Source organism: Berghia stephanieae, chromosome 6 (genome assembly GCF_034508935.2).
Source record: "Berghia stephanieae isolate SIO BIC M18660-M18661 chromosome 6, UCSD_Bste_1.3, whole genome shotgun sequence".
NCBI lineage: Eukaryota > Metazoa > Mollusca > Gastropoda > Nudibranchia > Aeolidiidae > Berghia > Berghia stephanieae.
In genome coordinates, this window is record NC_088365.1 from 23,101,594 (window position 1) to 23,120,248 (window position 18,655).

An 18,655-nucleotide genomic window follows, 5' to 3' on the forward strand; every position below is an offset into this window, starting at 1 on the left:
CTCATCGTACACTTTCAATTTGTTAACTACCATCCAGTTCTTCACATTTTCAATGCAGTTCTTCATCGACATAAATGATGGACAGATTTACTAACTTCAGTTTTGAGGTCTCCCCAGACTTGTTGTTAGAGGGTCTTAGTAACACTCGCTTCACACGCACGTCATAACGCCTTACAGGGATCATGTCTCGTCCTAAATGCCAATTCGTGTTGCTGTTGGCTTCGGACCCTGTCAAACATTTTTAAAGTAAATTTATTGGATAATAATAATAATAATAATAATAATAATAATAATAATAATAATAATAATAATAATAATAATAATAATAATAATATAATAATAATAATACACATTTATACAGCGCTCATTCTCGTATAAAACACAAGCTCTGGGCACTTTACAATATAAATTATCAATTTTAAGTGGAAAAAAATAAAATAATTCATAGCCAAATCAAGGATTCATTGAGGCAATAAAAACAAATACAGTAAAAATGTGTATTGAGATTCTTTTTAAAGGTAGGTAAAGACTTACACTCCCTCAGACCACGTGGTAGTTCATTCCAAATCTTGGGGCCGAAACAAGCAAACGATCTATCACCAAATTTTGTTCTTGATCTTTTTTTCCGAAATTTTCGTTTGGCCATTACATGATCTTAAAGTGTAATTTTCAAATTTACACATGAGATACACGTGCTATTAAAATCATAAACTTTTTTTTTTCCAATTGATGTACTAGAACCCCTTGTTAAAGTGTTGTATGCTAATCATGTATGTAGGTATGTATGCATGCCATGCTTCAGCCAAATGACAAGATGTTGCTCTGTGCTTGTGATCTCGGTTTTATCCTTTGTTTATCTCCGTTTCAGTCTAATGTTTTGTTGATTGTGTTGGTCTTATCGTGAGATTTAGATAGTCCTTAATGGAGTGTGGATTTCACCGAAACCTTAATGGAACGGTTACGGTTACAGTGATGTGAGTGATGTCTCGTGCGTCGGTTTTTAATCGCTTGGGGTTACCGAAAATATAAATAAAAACTTCTTTCGCTCGGGTATTTTGTGGGGGGAAACATTTTCACCAACTCACGCTTTCTTTTATGTGGTGTTGTTGTTTGTTTTTGTTTGTTTGTTTGTTTGTTTTTTTTTGTTTGTTTTTTTTTTGGGGGGGGGGGGTTCTCGGGTTTTTTTCTTCTGTTTTGCTTGTTTGTTTCATTGTTTTGATTTTGTTTTCTGTGTCTTTTTTTCTTTTTCTTGATAAATGTATTATTGTCTTCATTTGTAAGAATATCTATTTATAAAAGTCTTGTGCGAGCTGTGTCCTCAGTTTCCCAGGTTAGGATACACCATACAAGTGTCAAGACAGCCGTTTACTTTTTAAAACTAACAATGGACACTGACGTGATCGTCACTCACACAGTCAAACAATGCCTGGTGTGGTCGTAAAGCATTTAGTGACGTGCCATCGTATTCATTATGCCATAATATAAACTTGATACACATTTCTATTACACGCATTAATCCTGTCAAACCGAGGCTGAATTTCTCTCCGATCATGTTTTCATTAATTATTTACTTTTCCTTTCTCATACTGACTGCGTCTTGAACGGTTTTCACCAAGAGAGCCATAACACCAGAGATGCAATTCGCGCTCCTTTCCAATGTCGGCCGAGTCGTATCGATGTTCCCTTCTTTATTGGTGAAACCGTTAAGATACGGCACTAGGTAGGGTGAAACCAAACCCTGCCTTTAAAGACTTGAACATGCGAAATGAAAACAAAGTGTCAACTAAGTTTGGCCCCAGAGTTACCATAAGGGTTGTAATATAAAATAGCTAGTACACGTGTTGTTATTGGTGCACACGGCACGGCATGACACCAGGTGGTTTTTACCTGTCATCAGGTTCTACCCTCAATTAAATTTCTTGACACATAACTAACATTGGTAACACGTACTCTGATCTCATTGGCTTACTCTCACATTTATTTGTGCAGCTTTGTGTGGTATGACACTCGCCCTCGGACTGGTAGTTCCAGGGTTCGAGTCCCGCTTTGACCGGTGCAAAGTTGAGTATTTGGAGAAGTCTCTCGGGTGTAAAACGAGTATCCCTACATGGCCGTTGTCTCCGTCCAAAAAGAATTGTAATATCGTCTTACAAGCGTCATGTCTCAAAACACATTTTAATTGTTGCCGTTTGCTGGTGACCCCTTGTAAAGCGCTTTGAGCACGTTTAAAGGATATTACTTGATATAAATGCTCAAATTTGTTATTTATGATTATTTATTGGATAAATGATTTCCTCCTTTAAAAAAATACATTGTTCCCCCTTACTTTTTAAAGGTTTGATAGATTCTTTGTTTGTTTTGCCCAATGCTATTTGTTAGTGTTGTTGATATCTGAATTATTGTCAAAGAGGGTTTAAGATATTTCCGATACCAGATGGTCTCTTCCCGTCAGATGACGTCACCTGCCAAATTAATTGGAATGTCATATATTACAATGTCAAGAGTTTGACAGCTTGTATGACGATCACCGGTCTCGGGTTTAGTCCTCTGACACGACCACGAACAATGGAATATAAATGAATGGAGATTTAAATGAATGAATAGTCCATTCAATGTCGATCAGTTTTGACCACTGGCTTGGGTTTTGGTTATTATATCTACATCACTGTCGCTCTCATTGTCGTCGTCGTCGTCGTCGTCATCATCGTCGTTGTTATTGTTGTCTTTGTTTATTTTATTTTCTAACGTGTATTATCTCAGTAAACAAACTAGTACATTTCCGAAGTTCATTTCTGATGCAGAGGTTTTCTTTCTTGTACATGCTTGTAGCAAAATTAGCCAAAATATATATATATATATATTTTTTTTTCCAGTTCACGTCAGTTCGCGTTGGAATATTTTCATTTGATATTTGCTTATTTTCCTTAACAGGTGTGAGAAGAATAGAAGGGCTAAATTTAAATTGCTGAAGCGATGAGCGGCGACATGACAATATCCTAGTCTGATTGGATAGCTGGCAAATCTACAATATTTATAATCACTGATAATAATTCTGTCTTGGGCGCCTTAGATATTCTAAACGGAACCACCCCGTAGTTATCAACCAATTACCGTACTTTCACTCATGTCCTCTACAAGTCTCGAGATTTTAAAAAAACAACATTTTGGCGTGATTTTATTCGATCGATATATGAAAACATGTTGTCTTACAGGCATAAAAATGAAAATGAAATGGCAGTTGAAGGCAGTGTATGGTGGGTGTCTCCAATGCCTGGCTCATTTACATATGGCCATCCGCTCTAGAAATTATATATACATGCAAAGGGAGAGAATTAACACTAAATGTATTGCATGCTTTTCCATATTATGTAGTCTTTCATATCTTGCTGTCACAATATGACACCAATAAGCACGACTTACTCTGAATAGCACGACGGTTAATACAAAAGTTGAGCTAATTTTCTTTTAAAAGTTTCCTGGTGTGGCGATGATTATATTATCTTGATTTTAACCGCAGCAAAAACTTAACCGAATTGATAACATACTATAAAATATACATGCAAGCAAGTTCGATCGTTAACATCTCTATCAACAAGGCGTTTGGTGCCGTGCTGGGTTTGGCTCCCTAACATCTTGTTTTTTTACATTTCTTAAGAGTTTTTGTTTCATCTGTTTTGATCTGTCAATTCTCTATTTCCTCCCAATCTCATCATTATTTATTCCGCTCCACACTTGTTTCCTCTTCTGAATGTTAATTTTTTTTAAATTGAGCTTTTATATAGCGCAATATCCACTAAACGTGCTCAAAGCGCTTTACAAGGGGTCCCTGGTCAACAGCAACATTTAACATGTAGGACGCGACATAACGCCTGTTAGGCGATATTACAATGTTTAGGACAAAGACGACGCTGTTAACGGCCAGGTACTCATTTTACACCTGAGTACGGTGAGGTAATGTGAGTAAAGAGCCTTTTCCAAGGACTCAACTATGCGCCGAGCGCGAGGCTCGAACCCAGGACCTTCCGATCCGAAAGCGAGTGTCATACCACTAGACTACATAGCCGCATGTTGCTGTTCGAAGCTCGAAGAAATAAATAATAATATGAAAATGAATGTAAGCTTCAATTTAATTACAAAAACAGATCAAATGAACGTTTCGGGATTCCCCTTTATCAACAAAACAGGATGAATATGAAACACCACAGATGACTACCACATTATATCATTGATCTGTGGTGTTTCATTCATCCTGTTTTGTTGATAAAGAGGAAACCCGAAACGTTCATTTAATCTTGTTTTTTTTTTTTGTAATTAAATTGAAGCTTACATTTATTTTCACATTATTAATTACTTCTGAATCCACATACGACTGACTAAGGTTTCTGGATCCAGTCCCCACCCTTGTCATACCCAGACCACAGCATGCAGCACGCTTACTGATGGGTCACAGTGGCTGCGGTTCAGACATTTATTGATTTGAAAAACGGCCAAAATACCAGGACAATTCTAAAGCAACTAGCATCCGTTTACTCTGCTCAGGATGACTAAAAATTTTTATAAATTATAAAAAATAAAAAATTGAGCTTTTATATAGCGCAATATCCACTAAGCATACTCAAAGTGCTTTACAAGGGGTCCGTGACCAACAGCAACATTTAACATGTAGGACGGAACATGACGCCTGTTAGGCAATATTACAATTTCTTTCGGACAGAGACAACGCTGTTAACGGCCAGATACTCATTTTACACCTGAGTACGGTGAGAGAATGTGAGTTAAGAGCCTTCTCCAAGGACTCAACTATGCGCCGAGCGAGGCTCGAACCCAGGACCTTCCGATCCGGAAGCGAGTGTCATACCACAAGACCGCATAGCCGCACAACAGCTAATTATTTAGGTTGTGTCTGACTTTGGCGCATTGACGACGCTGATGAATAGATTATTAGTTGACGGGTTGAATGGGTTGGTAGCAGACGAACATCTACTGGTGGGTGTCTTGTCTTGTCGTGGTCCATACATAATCGTTTAGAGAGTCAAACAATTACCCAGACGTCACGTCTAGACATGTCCATTTCCCCAAATTCTTTTCACATTAGTCGATTGTATCCACCAAGCCTACTACTCTCATGGCTTGGATTGTATTTCGTATTGTTCGTTCATGAGTCAGATTTACTCCCTTTATCTTTATCTCCACTTGGATTGTATCCCTATTCATCCTATCCAATGTCCGATTGAAACTCTACAGAATGGTTTTTTGTTTTTGTTTTTTTAACTGCTGGTAATCGCTGGATTTAGACTATAATATTGTTGTTATCCAACCAGGCGCTTGTGAGTCGAGTTCTCTATCAGCTATCGGGAGCTTTTTATAATAGTTGAGATGATCTTAAATCAGCCCCAAGAGTAAGAGTACATGTTTTGCAGTTTCTGTCCTATATGCTTTTAGGGGTCTGAACTGGATTCCTGGCTTCTTCTCTTTCATAAGTATTATTTATAATAATAATAATAATAATAATAATAATAATAATAATAATAATAATAATAAATAATAATAATAATAATAATAATATATAATAATAAATAATAATAATAATAATAATAATAATAATAATAATAGATCTATATTGTCCATAAATATGGCAATTTGTTATAACGTTATAATATGATAACTATAACATTGAACAGATATTTCACTCCTACTTAATTTCTCTCTCTCTCTCTCTCTCTCTCTCTCTCTCTCTCTCTCTCTCTCTCTCTCTCCCTCTCTCTCTCTCCCTCTCTCTTCCTCTCTTTCTTTCACGCGTGCGATATTCACAACATAAACATATTCATTTCGTTTTCAATTTGTTACAATTGTGGCAATTCGACACCAAATATTATCATCATTATCAATTGGTCAATTAATCCAACATTTAATTTATTATTATCGAAGAGGACTCGGTACCATGCCTCGAATTGTTCTCATGCCAAGCTGAATTCATTTAAGGACGAAGATTATTATTATTATTATTATTATTATTATTATTATTATTATTATTATTATTATTATTATTATTATTATTATTATTTATTATTATTATTATTATTATTATTATTATTATTATTATTATTATTATATTATTATTATTATTATTATTATTAGTTATTATTATATTATTAGTATTATTATTATAAGTAATAGTGTAGTGTGGCTATGGTTGGGGCTATGTGGGTCCTTTCGGATCGGAAGGTCCTGGGTTCGAGCTTCGCGCTCGGCGCATAGTTGAATCCTTGGAAAAGGCTCTTTACTCACATTCTCTCACCGTACTCAGGTGTAAAATGAGTACCTGGCCCTGTCTTTGTCCGAAAAATTGTAATATCGCCTAACAGGCGGCATGTTCCGTCCTGTTAAATGTTGCTGTTGACAGGTACCCCTTGTAAAGCGCTTTGAGCACATTTAGTGAATATTGCGCTATGTAAAGCTCTTTTTTAAAAATTGTTATTATCGCTGTTGATATTATCATTATTTTTCATTAGCTATTAAGAATATGACTTGATTGTAAAATGTTTATATGGTTTTCTATCATTTCTTTATATTTTTAATTCATAATTTTTTTTTGAAATTGTCTCTTTATTTGTTTATTTATTTACGGCTATTATTTATTTTGAGCTGTGTCAGCAATATTAAACACCTGCAAAGTTAAATGATTAATTTCTGTAGTGTTACACCTCTCAAACTGACCACTGGCCAATAACCAATATTGCCACAGTTTGTTGCAAATTAAATAGGATTCCCAGGTAATCACAAAAGTCATTGTTACCAGAACAAAAGACCACGGGTTGGGTCGCCGATTCGACACACTTGTCAAAACACTGGACTACAAAGATACCTGCCGTAGGGGGCAGCGGGAGCAGGAGCCTACGATCTGTGACGTCATAGCGCGTCATGGCCCACGTTGTCCACAAAGAACTGGCTGCCGTGGGGCATGAACTGACGTCTCTTTACCAAATTATCGTGAGGTAGGTGGGTGGGGGTGATTAAAATCAATCCATCACAGTCAGGTAAGGGCCCTTGACTCCTCGGACCCCCACCCCCAAATAGTCCCCTTTTCGCGTTTGGTCTCGTTAACACTCACCTTGCCACTTCCTGTATTGCTCAATGATTTCAGCCAATGAGGAGAAGGCGTTCCGAAGGGAGGGAATTCGAACACAAAGATTGCTTTGGAAGTTGTGTGTGAAGGTGTGTTGCTTTGTTGTGTGTGTGTGTGTGTGTACAGACAACACGTTTAATGAGCTACTGATTGCAACCAATTCGCACGTACATTCGAAACAGTCCAATATTTTGGAGGGTCATACTTATACTTCAGTTCGAGTTTCTGTGTGGAACCGACAACAAGGATCTGCTGTTCATATTTCTGCCTGATATTCGTTGGTCTCTTCTATGACTTTGTGGATATAATTTCTTATTTTGACTGTTGTGTGTTTAAGCTGTGTAGAAGTAGTGACTGGCTGGTGGTTTGTAGTGATTGTTTTTTTTTTTTTTTTAATCTTTGAAAGTAATAGTGGTTGTTTTTTTTTTTGTTTTTTGTTTTTTAATCTTTGAAAGTAATAGTGAGACGTTGATGTGATATTACTATTACCATTATTAATTATGCGTCTACATCTAGATTTTAGTAATTTTCTCAAAATTGTGACTGTGATTAGTAGAATCAGTAGTAGTAATAATAGTAGTTGTACTAGTAGTGGCAGAAGTAGTAGTAGTGGTAGTAGTAGTAGTAGTAGTAGTAGTAGTAGTAGTAGGAGTGGATGTTGTTTGTTGTTGTAGAAGTTGAAGTACGTGTTCCTATTAGGAAAAAGTAGTAGTAGTCGGACTATATTTGAAACAAAGTGTGTTTTATGCTTTTTATCTAGTACTCGAATTTTTTATTTTTAACTTCTTTTTTTTTTCTCAGTGTCGAATATTGAATATTTTTTTCTTGTTTTTTTTTTTCTTAATTCAAGTTACCGGCGAAAGAGATAGTTTGGACTTGTCCACAATTTAGTTGAGATATAATAAGCAACTGATTGATGTTCCCCCCGTTTCTATGATTAGCCCTGGAGCAAGCCGTTTTATGGGCTTATTTCTCTTATCATTTTTTTTTTATCGAATCTATTTTAAATTTCTAATAAAGATATTTTATAGGTCGGCGGATGTCTGTGGTAGTGATAGTTAGGAAGTTCAATGGTTTTTATCAATTTACATGTTTAAAAAACAAAAAACTGGACCTGGGTTATTCTAATTTCTTTCATTCAGTAACCGATGGAAGGGATTAGATTATAACTGACACGAGAGAACCTTTGTGAATCGTATATCCCGTTAGTACTTTGGCTTTCTCCCTAATACGTCCATTAGAGCTGTATCTAAATCGCAAGATAAGACCGAGGCCAACCAGCAAAACATTCGGATAAAACCCTACTAGTAGAACGTCTTGTGATTTCGTTTAAGTGTGTCAACTAGTGATAACTTTCTTGAATATCTTAAATGGACATTGATCCTTCTTGTAAATATTGGTGTTATCCATTTCTACGTTCTAGTCCTCACCATCCCTCTCATATTTCATTCTTAATGAATGCTCCTGAAGCGTTGAAATGCTCACTTGTCAGTCCATCCAAGTGCATGTTTTACATCACACTGATTACTTCGTTCAACTTCTTGCCTCGAGCTGTTGCGTTTTGATAGATTTATTTGCTCTGATTAATCTCAGATCTCATTCTAAATGCGCATTCAGCAATACAAACTTGGCAATTCAATGCTAAGATTATTTTAATCCGAAGTACAAAAGTCACTTTTGCGTAGAACATCCAATCGGTAAGCCCAATCGTGTTAGGATTGGAGATTGTGATTGTTGTTTTTAGAGTTTAGGTGTGCAGGTTCCAATTTTTTAAAATAATTTTGTAGAGCTCTTGTTTTGAGAATATGTCATAACAAGCCGCCCCCCCCCCCCCCGAAACTCAAGTTTTGAGGGATATTTTAAAAAAATCAGCTATATATGTTATTTGCCCTTTTTAATTTATGCTTATTAGATCTAATTCGTTGACCGGAATTTCTAATAGTTAGGTACGTTGTGAGATATTCATCATGGAGTCATTGAAGCATAAAATGTCGAACATCCTTGGAGGCAAAGTGAAGGGACAGAAAAAATCCTACAAACACCTGCCGGTTTCGGATAAAATGAACTCAGTTTCCAATGGTCTCGTCGTGAGCCATGATACAGTCATGAATAAAAGCTGCGAAAACCTCGATGTCAGTGGCACTTCAGACTGGAGAAAAGACACTGATATCAGCGTTGTTGTCGGTGCTGGTGGCTTGAAGAAGAGACTTAAGACCTTCAGGTCTCTAGACGATTTGCTTTATAATGCCAGAGCCGCGATAAAGGCCAAGAAAAGCTCGTATTCTCAGCTGCCTTCAACTGAAGATGGACATACCGTTGATAAACGCGCTGATCACGTCAAAGAAGCTGAATTTGTCTCAGGAATGAAGAGGAAATGTGAAATTTATGGAAATGCTGATTGTGATGATAAAATTCTCATTCTCGAGGATACTGTTACCGCTGAGGTTTCATTGAATCCCAAAGAGGAACCATCACCCGAGTGCGACTCGAGTAACGGCGATGATACTCGTCTTGGAAGTTCTGGTTCCGACAATAAATGTGTTTGGGTCCATGACGTCGGGCTCTCAACATCCTTTGAGTTGAATCAAACCAAGAATATAAATAAGGTTTGCCCTAGTGTCAATTCGGGTGATAAGGATAATATCCCAAGTATTTCGACTGTCCGCGTAGACAATAAGTCATTGGATACGAAGGATAAGTCTGAGGAGACGCACAAGGATCAGACATCCACGGATAAGGATACGGCACAATTTAAGTGAGTAGACATCATATTAGTATTTGTATGGCTTTCAGCTGGAGACTCTTTTTTGTCCCCCCCCCCTCCCCTCCCCACCTATCTCTCTCTCTCTCTCTCTCTCTCTCTCTCTCTCTCTCTCTCTCTCTCTCTCTCTCTCTCTCTCTCTCTGCGTGTGTGTATGTGGAAAAATTCACATCTGCACAATATTAAAACAAATTTTAAAAATGAAAAATTAACAAATAAAATAATAATGACGAGGATGCTGCTGCTGATGATGATGATGATAATAATAATAATAATAATAATAATAATAATAATAATAATAAGTATGTCCACCTACTTCCCTGTCTTCAAATAGGCTGTCAGATAAATTTAGATTAAATGTGGAGATAAATGAAGAGAGGGAGGAGGAGGGGGGGGGGGGAAGGTGAGAGAAAGGGTTGAGTTCAACGTGTTTTCTGTACAGAGGCCAAATTTGACGAGATTCCAATTATAATATTGTACACATCATAGTAATATACTGTGGTAAGGTTCCATGTTACCAGAAAAGTTGGAATATGGAATTTTTCAGTGATGTATACATCTGCTTCGAGCTGTAGGGCTTTCGATAGTTCAGCTGATAGAGCACTCAGGACAAATGCCAATTGATTGTTTTAGTTCTTGATTTTTATTTTATTTATTCATTTTTGATTATTTATCTGGAAATGATGGGCCGATGTCCAGTGTACTTGGAGAAAAATACTTTGATAGCGAACAACTGTTCATGTTAGTTTATTGTCGCAGAATCTTGGAGAATATCTAGCTCGACAAGCATTCCTCGTCGGAAGTTATTATATCTTTTCTAGTCATGTATAGCGTTTATGAATGTTTTCTTTTAAATAATAAAGTCATCAATTCCTATTATACCTGCTATTGTTGTCTCAAAAAACAAGCAACAACAAAAAGTAAAGAAAAAAATGGATAGAATTCAGAAGAGAGTAAATTGTAATTGAAAACAAATGATGACCTATTGAATATGAACACAAAGAGGGAAATAAAGTAGTCGTCACAATAGGGACCACAGGAATGATAATGTGGCAATGATAATGACACGACTCATTGTTTTCTTCATTGTCCCAATTCGATCACGTGGCTCCAATTATGTCTACACGTGACATAAATTTCCACCCACACAAAGGATCCTTTTTGTTACTTTAAATTATCAGTTATTTCCCTTTTTGTTACTTTAAATTATCAGTTATTTCCCTTTGATTGGTGAAAGGGTCATTTTTTATTTAAAATTTGGGGATGTAGTCTGGATACATTGATTGCAGATATAAAAAAAAAATTAAAAAGAAAGAACATTAACATTAAATTTAATGATTTATAAGAATAATGAAATATTGGGTTATCAAGGCCACGTGACTCTTATGATTATGTTTCCTTAATATAGAAAACAATTTAGTGACGTATACTAAAAAAATATTTGAAACCATAAAATACAACTCTTTATTAATACTTTGTGAACAAAGCATGTCACTGGACAGTGTTTGTTATTTCGATTGCTTCAACCTTTTACAAAGAGCTCGCTATTGTCGTTTAGAGGACAATTGAATATCTAGACTGATACAAATGTTAAATAGTGGCAAAACGGCTAGTTACATTTTATCCAGATTTTTCTCGTTATATTTTATCCAGATTTTTAAGAAAAAGGTTTACTTTGTAAATAGACAGATTAAATAACATACACATTGTCAAACATTCTTATAGTTACCCGAGAGTTCATTTGGAGTCTTAGGCTTGTTAATTTTTGACAATCTCGGGGTCATTTTAATCGATCGATTTAGTCATTGTTTTTGTTTAAATTCGCTAAGACACAACAGTCCCCAACTTGTGAAAAATTTCTTAAACCCGGGACTGCTTTAAGTCCCACCTGCTGCCTGTTGCTCGATGGGGGCTTGAGCTAGACATTTCGGCTCTAGCCCAGGGCAGTGTTATCTCTTTGTCCGAGAGGTTCTTATCACAGGGATTTATATACAATTATGAATACTTGTTTTGTTTTGTTTTTTAAAGAGGATAACTGGACGAGAGAGAGAGAGGGAGAGAGAGAGAGAGAGAGAGAGAGAGAGAGAGAGAGAGAGAAAGAAAGAGAGAGAGGGAGGGAGAGAGAGAGAAAGAAAGAGAGAGAGAAAGAGAGAGAGAGAGAGAGAGAGAGAGAGAGAGAGAGAGAGAGAGAGAGAGAGAGAGGTGCTATCATGATTTAGCACCGTTTTTGCTGATCGATAACAATGACAAATACCAAACTGACATAACCTGGCGCTTAGCTGTCGCTGATGTAGTCCAGATTGTTCCAATAGACATATAACATTATTGTCACTGCCCAGGAACCGTGTCACTGCTGACGTCATACACTAGGGTAGGAAATGCCCTGAGCGCACCGAGCTGCATTACTGCTTGTAAATTATGCCATGCAAAATATTTTAACAAAGTGATGAATCTAGATAGTTATAGGCATATTGACAGAAATGTGGTCTTGTGGTATGGCATTCACATTCGGACTAGAAGGGTTCAGTTTCCGCGCTGAGCGGCGCATGATTGAGTCCTTGGAAAAGGCTCTTTACTCACATTCCCTTCCTGTATTCAGGTGTATGATGAATATCTGGTCGTCAACAGCGTTATATATGTCGGAAGAAAAGATGTGATATCGCCCAACAGACATCATGTATCGTCCTACATGTGAAGTGTTGTTGTTGGCCAGAGACCCCTTGTAAAGTGCTTTGAACACGTTTAGTTTTCGCTAAATAGCTATGTAAATGATCAAGAGAGATAGATGGGTAGATATGTTGATAGGTAGATAAATAGATAGTTATGTACAGAGAGTGAGTGAGAGCAATATCCACTAAACGTGCACAAAGTGTTGGTCCCTGACCAACAACACAAAACATGTAGAACGAGACATGACGCCTGTTAGACAAAGACAACGCTGTTAGCGGCCTTGCACTCTTTTTTCACCTGAGTACGGTGAGAGAATGTGATTAAAGGGCCTTTTCCAAGGATTCAAATTTGCGCCGAGCGAGGCTCGAACTCGGGACCTTCCGATCCGAAAGCGAGTGTTCTACCACAAGACCACATAGCCGCACAAAAACAAACAACACGATCGTCTGGGTTTCTATGTCATGAGGACATGGCGGGGTGTGTAAGTGTAAGACATTTATTATGGACACGGTGTCTGCGTCATTCATTGTCCTGACCAAGATCGAGACTGGATATTTATCGCACCAACTACAAACATCGTCCCTCTTTTACATACATTATCATTAACAACGTGTTGTTGATTTAGCCCGTACGATGAGAGATTCTTATCATTTCAATTTATTTATTATTTTTGGATCCACTTGTTGAACTGTATCGTTGGAAGCACTTTAAATTTAGTTATACTTGAAAAGGCAAATAATTTGGTGTCCGTCAGAATATCGATAATCATTCAGCACTCTGAAACGGGTTACTTTTTGTGTTTTTGTTTATTGTTAGATAAATAACTAAATAAATATTCTATGTATATTATTTTTTTTTTTCATTTCTTAAGCGAATGATAAATTCGATTTGTATGTTCTAGCTTCTAGAGTTACCAAACCTTGACTGAATGCTGTCATCTTGCAATCCTCTTAGTCTTAGCGATGTATAAATCATTATTAATATATTATGCCTAAATTAAACAAGAATGGCGTAGTTTATACTTGTTACTTGTATTCAGGAAGTGCGTTTAATTTCCCATCAATACAGACTTGTAAGTAGCCATTTGCGGATTAATCATTGTTTGTTTTAGAGCAATGATGACGTCAGGTGTTACGTCCCTTTTGAGTAGTATTAATTATTATACCCGATTGAATGCATCTATACTTAAAATGACACACTAGTGATAATGAAATAATGATAAGGACTACTGGGGTTTAGGTACAGATTGTGTGGGTGAGTTTTATTCATCCTTGTATGTAATTAGACCTGTAAATTCTCAGTCAATTAACTGAAATCAGTCAATTTGTCAAATTAAAATTTATAATTTAATATGAAAAAATAATAATTAATTAATATGATTGCTAGAAGCACATCTCGATTGCCTCACATTAGATTCTTCACTGATTGGGTACCTAATTATGAGGAACAATGGTCAGTAGCCAAATTCATTTCCGTGCAAATTAGTTTTCTGCCATTGTTTTGCTCAAGCGAGCTTACTTTTTATTATTCATTTCGATTCTTTGGATTTTTCCGCTACGAATTACGAAGAGTTTCAGTCAATTTTTATAGAGCTCATTTACAGGTCTAAAGTAATATGCTGTTGGCCGTAAGAAGTTTGCACTTTTCGATGAAAAAAAAATAAATCTCTAGTTTATACATATGATGTCGGAGTTGATTCTATTTTCTGATCCTGTCTCGATAGTAATAGTAACAATTTACTTGTCTGTCGCATGATCTAAATTAGGCAGAACATTTGAACTCTGATCTAACTCGGGCCTCCAGCCTACTAACCGTTCAGGTCTTAATGTACCATGGCCCTGGAGAGATAGAGAATCAGCAGTTATGTCATGCCTTAAAGTCTTTGGAGCTGGATTATATATCGGTTTCGTGGACAGTATCAATTACTTGCTACCCTTTGGAAACGAAGTTCGTTAATCGCAAAGTAATTTCTGCCATTTCTCGATTCGATCCATTGAGCCAATCACTTCTTGGTCGAATGAAGGTTCAACAACTCTGTACGGATTAGAATCAAATCCATTTGTGTTGGAGTCGAGAACCCTCACCACCGATCTCCCAGGATTCCCTGGGTTTGAAACTCTGACTGTACTCGGAGGGTACTCTTCCCTATATCTTTTGACAGGTCAGGTCTGGGTTTAAGAACGTGTGACAAATTGGGGGTCATTCTATTGGGATTGATTTTGATCTGAGTTTTCAGGCCCTTGAAAAAAAGAGGTAGGTCTTATGTTTGGGTCATGGGGTATATTGATTCTATGCGTTGTATTTGAATACTCACAACATATACCCGCCGAATAAAACTTACCAACAAACATAACTGTGTCTAACCTTATATTGATATATTTTAGTGAGAACTGACATCCAACTAGCGGTCTATAACTATAAACAATAACAAAGGGCGAGTGACGTCAACCTCATTCCTTCTCCTTATATTTCTTGTATCCCCGATAGCTTAGCTCGACCCACATGGAAACGCATAAATCTTGAACCACGAAATAAAAATGAATTCCCTTTATTCATCCTTAAGACGGGAACATTTTTCTTTAGGATCTATTCCAAGTGAAGTCTGGAACAATCCAGGCGTGAGCCGCAGTGCATCGCCGCAAAGTGAGCTAAGGCCTTGACTTGCTCAAGGACACACAGCGCGGCTGGTTGTCGAACTCAGTACCTTTCGGGTACGAAGCAAAGACCATACCACTGAGCCACGATGTACCATGTTTTTTGAAACGAAAAATTCTACCCCAACTCCCCCACTCCCCTCTGTCCATGCAACAGTTATAGGGTAGCTGGGCTTGTTATGGTTTCTGACTGACAATTCTTTTCGATATAAGATATAAGGGTCTTATCAAAAAGGGTGCGAAAAAAATTGTTATTGACTTTTCATCTTTACAGAAACCCGGATAAACTCTAGCCATTCCAGACTGTAGTAGTAGTAGTAGCGTATGGCTACACCTCAGTGACTTCTTATATAGTAGACAATGCTACACCTCCAACTGTATTTCGTCAACCCAGCTTCTAAAGTCTTCCTCCGCCCTAAGGACGGTTTCGTAGCCACCTTCAAGTTGAGTGACTGGGCAGTGGAGGACGATGTGATTGCTGGTCTATGTGGCTGCCTGACATTTCTGGCAGTTATCACTGTTTCCAAGTTTCCATCTGCACATATTTGATGCAGTTCTGCCATGTCCAGTTAAGAGGCGATTGGAGGAAGTCCAGTATTTCCTGGCGTTGTTGAATGCAGGCACTGTAATCGTATGCCACGTCCGAGGCAGCAGCAGCTTCTTCTAATGGTGCTCACACTACTATGTTATGACGATCGACCCAATCAGCAAATTCTTTACCGCACTCGTACACCGTCGCAAACCTGCCCGGAAACTTCGTCACAGCACACCGTTCAACTAGGTCAGAGGCGAGAGGTTATTTACTATTATTTACACTTTTAACTAGTGACCAAGACTATTCTTTCACCGATAAACGGCACAGAAGAATTGTTGAAGGTGTGGCATCTCTGTGTGATAAACAAACGAGTTTTTCCTCAATGCGACGATTGTTGAACATACATTTAAATACGTCTTGTAAATTAATCTCTTTAACACATTACCTTACTGTGTCAATGACCTATGAGCATATAACTACTATAATATTCTTTTAGTACGCCATGCCTCTGAATCTAGACCAGACCGTAGTTACTTATGTATTATATTGTTAAAATCCGTAATTTTTTCTTTTGGGTCGGGCAGGTCTCTTGCTTTGACTTCTATCTCCCCCCCCCCCTCCTCCTATAGGTCTATGATATAAGATGTATTTTCTGTATTACTTTGTCTAAATAAGTGTTGCTCTACAGCGATCTTACCATGGGATGCCGGGTCAGCTCTATGATAAAGAAACTATTATTATACATACCCCCTCTCCCCCTGATTCTGCTTAGAAAAAAAAATAGGCAAGGGGCCGACATTCTTGCTTCCGGGTCACATCATTAGCATTTTCTCCCCCATCTTCTGTCTGTCTGTCTGTCTATTTGTCTGTCTGCCTGTCTGACCGTCTGTCTGTCTGTCTGTCTATCTTTCCATGTATAAATTAAAAAAAAAAAAACATGAACCAGGGAGGCAAGAAACAGTACTGTCGAAGTAAAACGTAACACTTTTATCTATCTATCTATCTATCTATCTATCTATCTATCTATCTATCTATCTATCTATCTATCTATCTATCTATCTATCTATCTATCTATCTATCTATCTATCTATCTATCTATCTATCTATCTTATATATCTATCTATCTATCTATATAATGAATTACCCTTTTGTGTTCACTCCCCACTGTTGTCCACTCCCCATATTCCTGGCTTCACGCTCCACTGGTAACTGCTTCTCGTGGTCCCAGGTTCATTCCCCATCGGTATCCACCTCCTATAGTCTCAGATTCATTCTCCTCTGGTGCCCACCGACAAGAGTAGGTACATACCTGCCAAGTACCCCGATAAAATCGGATTTACCCCGATTTTTTCTTGATTTTATCTCACCCCGCCGGATTTTGGGAAACTCCGATTTTTTAATTATTTAATTAATTTTTTTATTTTTTTTTCAAAATTTTTATTTTTGATAAAAAAAAAAAATTACGAAAATAAATTTCTACGATGAGCGTTACTTTTCTATGCGGGGAGGTAGTAATCATATTGGAGATGGGCGACCTAAAAAGTCAGTATCGATATTAGTAGTTTCCGTTTCAGTAAATGATGATACTAAAGTGGCGGTGTGTCTTTTTTACGAAACCCGCCGAAACCCGACGAATCCCGACAAAGTTATGGGAAGTAGGTGGCAGTGGGGAGTGAACCTAGAACTCAGGGAAGTGTACACCATTGGGGAGTGAACCTGGGACTGGGTTTCGGCGGGTTTCGTAAAAAAGAACCAGTGCTTTTTTACGAAACCCGCCGAAACCCGGCGAAACCCGACAATATCCAGCAAAGTTATGGGAAGTAGACAACTGTGGGGAGTGAACCCGAGACTCAGGGAAGTGTACACCAGTCGGGAGTGAACCTGAGACTAAGGTTATCGGCCGGTTTCGGCGGGTTTCGTAAAAAAGAATTAGTGCTTTATTACGAAACCCGCCGAAACCCGACAATATCCGGCAAAGTTATGGGAGTTTGGCAACAGTGGGGGGTGATCCTGGGAGTCAGGGAATTGCACACCAGTGGGGAGTTAACCTGGGACTGTGTAAAAAGGATATCAGTGGGAAATAAACCTGGGACTAAAGGGAGATGGATACCATTGAAAGTTGAAGCCGGATATGGGAGTTGAGTACCAGAGGAGAATGAACCTGACACTATAGAAGGTGGGCGCCAGTGGGGAGTGAACCTGGGACTCAGGGAATTGCACACCAGTGGGGAGTTAACCTGGGACTGTGTAAAAAGGATATCGGTGGGAAATAAACCTGGGACTAAAGGGAGATGGATACTATTGAAAGTTGAAGCCGGATGTGGGAGTTGAGTACCAGAGGAGAATGAACCTGACACTATAGGAGATGGGCGCCAGTGTGGAGTGAACCTGGGACTATGTAAACAGGATATCAGTGGGAAATAAACCTGGGACTAAAGGGAGATGGATACCATTGAAAGTTGAAGCCGGATATGAGAGCTTGGTACCAGAGGAGAATGAACATGATACTATAGGGGGTGGGCGCCAGTGGGGAGTGAACCTGGGACTATGTAAACAGGATATCAGTGGGAAATAAACCTGGGACTAAAGGGAGATGGATACCATTGAAAGTTGAAGCCGGATATGGGAGTTGAGTACAAGAGGAGAATGAACCTGACACTATAGAAGGTGGGCGCCAGTGAGGAGTGAACCTGGGATTCAGGGAATTGCACACCAGTGGGGATTTAACCTGGGAATATGTAAAAAGGATATCAGTGGGAAATAAACCTGGGACTAAAGGGAGATGGATACCATTAAAATTTGAAGCCGGGTATGAGAGTTTGGTACCAGAGGAGAATGAACCTGACACTATAGGAGGTGTGCGCCAGTGGGGAGTGAACCTGAGACTATGTAAACAGGATATCAGTGGG

At 38.0% G+C, this 18,655-nt stretch overlaps 1 protein-coding gene across 7 annotated transcripts in view; it reads left to right on the forward strand.

The window, feature by feature from the left end:
• LOC144974692 (neuroepithelial cell-transforming gene 1 protein-like) overlaps positions 1 to 18,655 on the forward strand; it is a 158,559-nt gene that overhangs the window by 8,719 nt on the left and 131,185 nt on the right. Inside the window, exons 1-2 of one of the 7 annotated variants that reach the window (XM_078917833.1) lie at positions 7,170 to 7,490; positions 9,039 to 9,881. The exons of 1 other annotated variant lie outside the window; for it this stretch is intronic. In XM_078917833.1, the coding sequence (XP_078773959.1) occupies positions 9,094 to 9,881 (788 nt within the window). In that variant the 5' untranslated portion in view covers positions 7,170 to 7,490; positions 9,039 to 9,093. Of the gene's footprint in view, positions 1 to 7,169; positions 7,491 to 9,038; positions 9,882 to 18,655 lie in introns of those variants that run through there. 5 more of the 7 variants (XM_078917832.1, XM_078917836.1, XM_078917835.1 and 2 more) reach the window with 5 other exon arrangements.